The following is a 9549-nucleotide window of genomic DNA, read 5'->3' as shown; positions in this document are numbered from 1 at the left end:
CCTAACACATTTTATGAAGCCAACATAACTCTGATACCAAAGCCCGGAAAGGACAGCATGCAAACAAGAAAACTACAGACCAGTATCTCTGATGAATACAGAAGCAAAAATTCCAAACAAAGTACTAGCAAATCAAATACAACAATACATGAAAAAAATAACACATCACAATCCAGTGGGATTCATTCCAGGATGAATGAAGATGGTTCAACTTATGAAAATCCATCAGTGTAATATACACATTAACAAAACAAAGGATAAAAATCATGGCCCTATCAATAGATGCAGAAAAAGAATGTGGTAAGTTACTAAGCTATGACATTCATTTACAATTAAAACACTCAACAGAATAGTTATACAAGGAAGATACTTCTACATAATGAACGCTACATATGACAAACCTCTAGCTAATCTCATACTCAGTGGTAAAAAACTGAAGACTTTTCCTCTCAAATCAGGAAGAAGACAAGGATGCTACTCTCACCACTCTTATTCAACACGGTTCTGAAAGTCCTAGCTAAAGAAACAAATAAAAGGCATCCAAATCAGGAAGGAAAAAGTAGAAGTGTCACTTCTTGTAGATAACATTATTCTGTATACAGAAAACCAAAAGACTGCTGAAATGCTATTAGAAACAATAAACAAATACCATAAAATTGCATGATACAATATTAATGTACAAAAATCACTGTTTTCCTATATACTAACAGTGAAATCTCAGAAAGAGAAATAAAAAAATTCCTTTTGCAATTGCAACAAAAAGAATAAAATACCTAGGAATAAACTTGACAAAGGATGTGAAGGATCTATATACTGAAAACTACAAAGCATTATTAAAAGAGATTGAAAAAGACACAACAAAATGAAAAGACAGTCCCTGTTCATGGATTAGAAGAATCAACATTGTTTAAAAAGGATGTGAAGGACCTATATTCTGAAAACTATAAAACATTGTCAAAAGAGCCCTGGCTGGTGTAGCTCAGTGGATTGAGCACGAGCCTGCGAACCAGAGGATCACGGTTCGATTCCCAGTCAGGGCACATGCCTGGGTTGCAGGCTGGTTCCCTGCAGGCCAACTCCCAGCAGGAGACACACGAAAAGCAACCGTACATTGATGTTTCTCTCCCTCTCTCCTTCCCCTCTAAAGATAAATAAATAAATAAATAATCTAAAAATTTTAAAAAAGTTAAATTAAAAAAAAAACATTGTCAAAAGAGATTGAAAAAATGGGAGAGATATTCTGTGTTCATGGATTGGAAGAATCAACAAAGTTAAAATGGCCATATTACAATACCTAAAACAGTATACAGATTTAATACAATCCCCATCAAAATCTCAATGACATTGACTTCAAATATACTACTGGGCTATGATAATCAAGACAGCATGGTATTGGCAAAAAAATCAGACACACAAACTGGAACAGCACTGAGGTCCCAGAAATAAAACCACATGTACATGGGCAAACAATTTTTGACAAAGGAACCAAAACACACAATGGAGAAAAGAAAGCCTCTTCAATAAATGTTGCTGGGAAAATTGGAAAACCACATGCAAAAGAATAAAACTAGACCACAGTTTGTCCTCATGTACAAAAATTAATTCAAAATGAATCAAAGACCTAATATAAGATCTGAAACAATGACTTACATAGAAAACATAGGTACTAAACCTACAGATTTTGGTTGTAGAGAACATTTTATGAATTTGACCTGAAAGACAAGGGAAGTAAAGGCAAAAATAAATGAACAGGACTATATTAAAGTAAAGCTTCTGCACAGCAAAAGAAGCTGATAACAAAACAAAACAGCAACCAATGGAATGGAAGATGATATTGCAAATAATGGCAACCACATATATTGTGTTAATAGCCAAAATATGTAAAGAACGCATACAACTTAACACCAAACAAACAAACAATTCAATTAAAAATGGGCAGAGGACTTGAAGAGACACCTCTCCCAAGAAGACATACAAATAACTTCACTAGCTGTTAGGGAAGTGCATGTCAAAACTACAATGAGATACACCACCTTATAACTGTTCGAATGACAATTATCAACAAGACAAATAACAACAAGTGCTGGGGAGGATGTAGAGAAGAAGGAACTCTCATTCACGGCTGGTGGGAAGGTAGACTGTTCCAGTCACTATGGAAAACAGCCTGGCCGTTTCTCAAACAATTAAGAGCAGAGTTACCATATGACTCAGCAATTCCTCTCCAGGGTATCTACCCGAAAAACTCGAAGCCATTTATCACAGAGATATATGCATCTCTATGTTCACTGCAGCATTATTCATGGTGGCCAAGACCTGGAGACAACCAAAGCGCCCTTCAATAGATGAGTGGATAAAGATGTGGTCCATATATGCAACAGAATACTACTCAGCCATAAAAAAGATGAAATACTGCTATTTGTGACATCATGGATGGACCCTGAGAACATCATGCTAAGTGAAATAGATTGGTCAGAAAAAGCTAAGAACCATAGGATTCCACTGATATGGGATATAAAACTGAAACTCACAGACACAGACAACAGTATGATGGTTACCTGAGGGAAGACAGGGTGGGTAAGTGGAGAGGGATATAGGGGACCAAATATATGGTGAGGGAAGATGGTTTGACTTTGGGTGGTGGGCACACAATGCAATATACAGATCATGCATCACAGAAATGTACACTTGAAACCTATATGACCCTGTTAACCAATGTCACCCCAATTAAATTTATTGGGTAGATGGGTAGATTTCCAGAACGGTCTTATAAACTAGGTGGAATGATGAACATGGTTCAAAAAACTTATGCAAATCAATCAATGTAATATACCACATTAACAAAACAAAGGATAAAAATCATATGACCTTATGTCTTAAGTCTCTTAGAAATCAACACATGCTTTTCTTAGAGGATTTGCTGGACACACTAACAATCTATTGCTTTTACAAAAGCTAACGTTCAATAACAAAATGTACTACAATATATAATTTGCAAAATACATATTTTCTGCAAATCAAAGGGTAACCATAACAAAAATTCTTCACTGATAAAGTTCCTAAGAAATTTCTACAATGAAAGTTATAAAACAAATTCTCTGGTCCCACCTAAGGCTGATGAAGTAGTATCACTTAGAAATCTAGAAATAAAACTACAGTTTCTGTAAATTATAATTATCTGAAAAGATTTTTTAAAGTATAACTCTACTTTAAGAACACATCTGGTTTTATAATAGAATGTAGTAGGAAAAAGGGATTACTTTTAAGCTGGCTCTGCTGAACATGCACATCCCTCTATTGTGTAAAGTTTCTGTAGTTGGAAGACTAATTTTTCAAATGTGGTGAAGGCAGCTTCTCTCGTCTGACAGAGGAACAAAAGGAATGCTTTATAATTCTCAGGTGTACAAAGCTCAGGGATAGAAACTTTTTATTATGTGATCAAAATTTCTGCCGAGCACTGGGGGTATCTTCTAAGTGAGCACTGCACAGTCAAAGTTTCTGAGATGGAAATGTTCTTTCTTCACGTGCACAGTCTGGCAGGGCAGCCACTACCCACCCACAATGCAGCTGTTTGAAATGTGCCCAGAGCACCTGAATACATTTTTTTTTTAGTTAATGTAAATAGCCACATGGGGCTATGCTGACATCATAGTTCCAGATCATTATCAGTGTTGTAACATTCTACTGCCTGTTACATTTCATGTTCAAAAAAAGCACATTTTTGTCAATGTTTAAGTATTAAAATTGCTTACAGTACACGGGAAGTTTGGAAATTAAAACATTTCCATTTAAAAATCACATTTTAAGTGGTCACAAAAGCAAAGAATTTTTTTTGTGAAGCATCTATAGCATTTGTGGTACTTCCTCATCTTGTAGCCAGCTCTATTTGAAAAAAATCCCAGAAAATCGGCTATCTTTAATACCCAGATATTTATCATTATATTACCCATCAGATGTCTCAGGTGAAAATCTAGGCTATGTTTAGTTCAGGCACTGGTAGTACTACTTTTGCTGCTCCTGGGGAAGGGCACAGGCCATAAACGACACCAGTAGGAAACTCAGTCTTAAGTCCAGCAAAATGCTCATGATCTCCAGACTCCTAACCTGTGGGACAGACACGGAGCTGTGCACGGCTGTGCTCTGGGAGATGCAGCCCGATTCTCTGGCACTGCCTAGTTTCAGAGGAGCTGGGAGAAGATAAATGAGGTCAGAAGACCCCAGGTTTTACAAGCGAGATTAGCGTTACAGCTGACCTAAAAACCTGCTAATCGTGAATGCCAACTGCTCAGGAAGACTGAACCCCAGCACTAGTACAGGTGGAGTTCTTGAAGCACACTCCCTGTGTGGTGAGGTTACCTGAGCCACAGGGCTCACCCAGGGGATCAACAGGTATGAGTCTCTGTTACCTTGGAGCAGTTGTGCTTCATAGATTGAGACAAATGTTAAAAGCAAGAAGCCTTATCAAATTACAACACAGTCTATACACTGAAAGATGTATTTTAAATGATTTATTTGGCTGTAACAAATACACAGTACAGAATTTGTCAGTAAAAATAATCTAAAATAAAATGTAAAACAAAGTACATTTGGAAGTATGTACATATGCATGTAATTCTGAGAGTGGGGCTGATAAAGAATACAATAGGTTTATGTATTTTTAGGAGACAAATCATTGCAATTTTCGGCAATCATCAAATCTTAGAAAAGTGGAACTACAAGAGTGCAATAGGATAAAAAGATTCAACTTATTTTCTATGTGGCCATTTAATGAGAGCAATTTCACCTTCTAAAACTTGTGGATTTATAAAATGAATTAAACCAAACCCCAATTAAGACATTTCTTTCCTTAAAACTCTCATGGTGTCTCACTGTTTACCCAAACTCCCTAACGCAGAAGCTAAGACCTCCTCTTTTGTTCCTGAGAACCTAAAATGAGAGTCTCGAATCTTAATTCATTTTATTTTTTAATCTTTATTATATTTTGTTCATTACCATTTAGTCCGCTTTTACCCCCTGGCCCAGCAATCACCACACCGTGGTCCATGTCCATGAGTCCTTTTTCCATTTTGCTCAATCCCTCCCTGCTCTCACCTCCCCTAAATCTTATTGCTTGTTAATTCTGGACACACACACCCTCCAGCCTCTATTGTTGTCTTTATTCACAGCTACTCACTGTCAGAATCTGCCACAGCTGCCACCCTCACCCCCACCCAAAATGCACTTTAGCTCTGACAGGTATGGCTCATTGGGTTGGGTGTCATTATGAAAAGCAAAAGGTTGCAGGTTTGATAACCAGTCATAGCACATGCCTGGGTTGTGGGTTTGGTCTCAGGTCGGGGCGCGTCTGAGAGACAACCTGTTGATGTTTCCCTCTCACACTGTTTCTCACCCTCTCTTTCTCCCTCCCTGGCCCTCTCTAAAATAAATAAGTAAATTAAATCTTTTTAAAAAATGCATTTTAGGTACTACTTTCTTTAAGGAGCCTCGTCTAACTTCTCTGGTCTAAGTACAATACCACCATGTGTTTCTATAAATCCGTGTTCGGGTCAATTACTGCACTGATGTGGTGGGTTCTGCCTTTTCTCCTTACAAGTTAATGATGAACATCTCCTGGGGAAAAAATGAGTCTGTTTAATCTCTGTATGCCCAGTACTTATCAGAGTGTTTGCCAAGCTAGTCACTCAATAAAGGTTTGTTGAAGGACGCAATGGCATTTTTATGAACGCTATTCATAACTCTTCAACCTAGTTTAATTGGAAGTGACACAGGGTTCTATAATGTGACAGTAAACACAGACACACACAGTTGTTTACTGCTCACTTACTGATGGTTTGGCCTCAGAGAACCACAAAGAGGTGTGTACTAAGTGTGAGGCATGGGGATTCATCTAAGAGATTTTAGCTCACAAATGATATGGAGAAAATAGGGGGGTGTGTGGGGAATAGGCCCACTGCCCCAAAAGCAGCTGCCTCAGAGTGTTCAGATAATGCGGTTGCAGACACAATTCGAAACAAGAATTCTGTCTGCATCTAGTGAAAATGATATATGTTGGATAAGGATGTAAACCAAATATCAAGTATCTGCTTACGGATGTTGAATGTGTGGAACAGTGGTATTAGTACATACAATCTTTACTATTACACACTGCGACTGCGTATCTGCAATATTTCTAAAACGAAGAATACCACTTGAATTTTACTAAAATATCAGTACTCATATATACTAAGGACTGGAAGTGATCTTGGAGATAATTTGGTACAATATGTTATAGATGAAAAACACCAAGGCCCAGAGATGCTAAATGACTTTGCTGTTCTCACATGGGTAGTGAGAACAGCCAGGACTTTGGGATTTTTCCTATTAAATCGATTTTTTCTTCTGCTACATACTGCAGGAGAGGAAATTTTACTAATTTTTCCAAAATATACTAGTGAGATTTGCATCCAAGCCCAATAATAATAATATCACTTTAGAAGAAAATGACTTGAGTAAAATAAATTTATTTTATTCAGATGAAATATTTCATAAACTACTCTCATATGATAAAAGTTTACTTAAGAATAATTCCAAGATTGTTTCCGGGAGGAAATAATTATTGAGCATTAAAATCTTTTATTTTGCACTCGATATAGTTAATTGCGGCTGGATTTTATGTGACTCTTCTGAACCATTACTCACTGAGTCATCATTCAGAAAAAACTTAATGAGCCAAACTGTAACCTTGACGATTAACACAAACAAAACTTACAGATAATTAAATGAACCCTGCTCACGAAACTGTCACATCGAACCACGTTACACACTCAGTGGGATAAGGCCATCCTTTCTACACAGCATTTTCCAATCATTTAAAAAGTTAATCTTACTAATTTTTTCATGTTGATAGCCAAAGAGCTGTATTTTCAGAAAATACAGATTTCAAAGATACATAAAATAAAGCAATGGCAAAATAAGCCTTTAATAACCTAGAAAAACCTAGAAACCTAATAGCTCTGTGTTTCTCTCCAAACAACTGACTGTGCCTAACTTAAAGGAGACAATTTCCTTCTGTGGCCCTGTGACTAAACTAGCCATGGAAAAGCTATTGGTGTGAGAGCTCCCATGGCTATAATGCTACAGGATGGGTGCGCATGTGGCATCCCTGAACTTGAGCGTGGTAAGCATATGTTAAATGGAGTTATGAGGCTCCCCCAGGCTTACTGAGGTCATGCCAGGGAGGGGTGTGGGGTGAAGAAAGAATGAGTACACCCTTCTAGCCTGTGTGGTTATGTGTACGTACCTGATTTCACCATAATGAATTCACCTGAAGCCATGTCTGTAGGTTATCAATTTGAAAATTTGTAACTGCACCACAGTGAGGTACCTGCCATTTTTGGTACTGTGCACTGATAATGGATTGACTTCTGGTGCTGCTACAATGAAAAGTATTTAAGTTATGGGCATAAGTGATACCTGAATATTAAGCAAAGTAACTAACAATGATCACTGTGTTTTAAAATGTAAAACACACTTCTATCTACTATGTGTTTGCAAATTCTTACCCATATAAAATTTCCATTGTTATATAAAGACTTTCATGATGCAACTCCCTGGCTCTTAAGTTTTAAAAAGTACAGAATAAAATTCTTAACCCTAAATTTTTGTCACTGCTCCTGAGGTTTATGACTGAAATAACAGAGAGAAACACTCCAAACCGGTCATTTATGAAACCATAAATTCAGTGTGAAATCTGCTTCAAAACTACAAATTATTTCAGACAAATAAATATGTTCACATTTATAAAAATTTTCCACATTACTCATATAGAAATAAGCTTCATAAAATTTATATACTGAATACAACAAAAGTCAGTTCTAATGAATACTTAGCTGTCATCTTTCTCAATAAAAAGTTCTGGGTTTGAGGTATCACTTTGAGACGTGCCAATATGGCACATTTGTAAAACAATACCGGAGACTATCCTAAAGACCCTGCCACCACAACATTATCTCTATGAGACTTACTAATAGGCTGAACTAGATTTGTCTTTTTAAACAGGAAGAAATATTTTAATAGTTACAAAAACAAAGGAGGCAGGTACTAGCTGCATGTCATAAAACAATGAAACTTTGTTATATTTTCATTATCCTCTTCCTGTTGATACCATTCATTTAAAAAGTCCTTGTCAAGATCAATAAATCAGCTTCATCTTCTATGATGTTAAAAAAAAGCCAGAGATTAAAAAACAAGTGAAGAATATTATTATCTTACATTATCATAGGATATAAAAATCTATTCAGTTTATGAGTGTCAAGAGGGAAGCATTGTCCCCTACCTCTATTCAGTTTATGAGTGTCAAGAGGGAAGCATTGTCCCCTACCTCGCTGTACCACTGGGAGGTAGACACTTGATTCAGGAATACTCACTGACAGCCAGGTAGATTACCTGTGTAGACTGTAGTAAAGCCATTTACAATCAACTTATGAAGTAAAAAACACTAGTCAAACATGGAGACACAAATACCAAAATCGATGTGTTTTGCATCTATATATAACCATACTCGTAGCATGGCTATCAAGTAGTAAGACTAATTCAATACTTTATAATCACAGTACATCAAAAATATATTGCCAGAAGACAATGGTCCTATATATGAAAAAAAGTGTTTATCTGGATAAGCCTGTGATTTATTAGAAAGCAAAATTATATAGCAAATTCCAAGAAAGGTGAAATGACTTTCAAAACCAACATTTAAATGTAATGGCTTGAGCCACAGTCCCAGTCACTTTCTGGAGATTTCAGAAGCAGTAGGGGTGGAAGAACGCTTTTCCTTTTTTCTCTTCTTTTTTTCCTTTTTGTGATGTTTCCCCTTTTTGGACTTGCTCTTTTTTTCTTTTTTCTTTTCTTTCTTCTGATATTTTTGTTTCTTTTGTTTCGAAGTATCCTCTTCAGCAGAACTTGATGAGTAAGACCTACGGGCAGTAATATATACTGACTGATGACTGCATTTATAGCTGATAGGTAAATTTAAACAGATTGAATCTGCCTTAAATCCTTCTTGGAGCAAGGTTGGGGTATAAACAAAGAAACTCAAAATGTGCTTTGTATACTTGTATTCTATTAAAATGCTGAATTTAAGAGAATTTGCTACTTGGTCACAGAAACTGACAAAACAGGCATCTCTATTCTGCTCAACTCTTGCTATATAAGTTATGCAGTTAGAGTTACATAATTTTTAATTTTGGTGAGAATGAAAATTATTTTTCTGATTTCACATTTTCATCTTTCATACCCTTCAAAACCTTGTTAAGCAAACAAAGTTCCATTTACCAAGCCTCATTATACACACAATTCACTTGTATATGCAGTAACTTGTTAGCATATTCCAGCAATTCCAACCTTTTTCATCTCGTGGAACACATACACTAATTACTAAAATTGTGTGGCACACCAAAATGTATTATTTTTGCTGTTCTGACAAAAATAGGTATGATTTTAATTTGTTCATACTGGACAGCTATTGTGTTGGCTATTGTCATTTTTTTGGTCAATTTGAGGGAAAAGAGGTCCGTG

The 9549-nt window shown here is 36.3% G+C and overlaps 1 protein-coding gene across 2 annotated transcripts in view; it reads right to left on the bottom strand.

The window, feature by feature from the left end:
• Positions 1-4490: 4490 nt before the first annotated feature.
• SREK1IP1 (SREK1 interacting protein 1) overlaps positions 4491-9549 on the bottom strand; it is a 32826-nt gene continuing 27767 nt past the window's right edge. The window contains exons 5-6 of one of the 2 annotated variants that reach the window (XR_005068902.1): positions 8357-8948; positions 4491-8311 (exon numbers count right to left, since the gene is read on the bottom strand). Coding sequence is in view for 1 of the 2 variants with exons in the window: in XM_037062868.1 (XP_036918763.1) it covers positions 8759-8948 (190 nt within the window). In the remaining variant the exon portion in view is untranslated. The other variant, XM_037062868.1, reaches the window with a different exon arrangement.

The sequence above is a fragment of the Sturnira hondurensis genome, unplaced genomic scaffold (assembly GCF_014824575.4).
Source record: "Sturnira hondurensis isolate 20B ecotype Veracruz unplaced genomic scaffold, ASM1482457v3 Scaffold0014384, whole genome shotgun sequence".
Taxonomy (NCBI): Eukaryota; Metazoa; Chordata; class Mammalia; order Chiroptera; family Phyllostomidae; genus Sturnira; species Sturnira hondurensis.
This window is presented reverse-complemented; position numbering and strand designations above follow the sequence as displayed.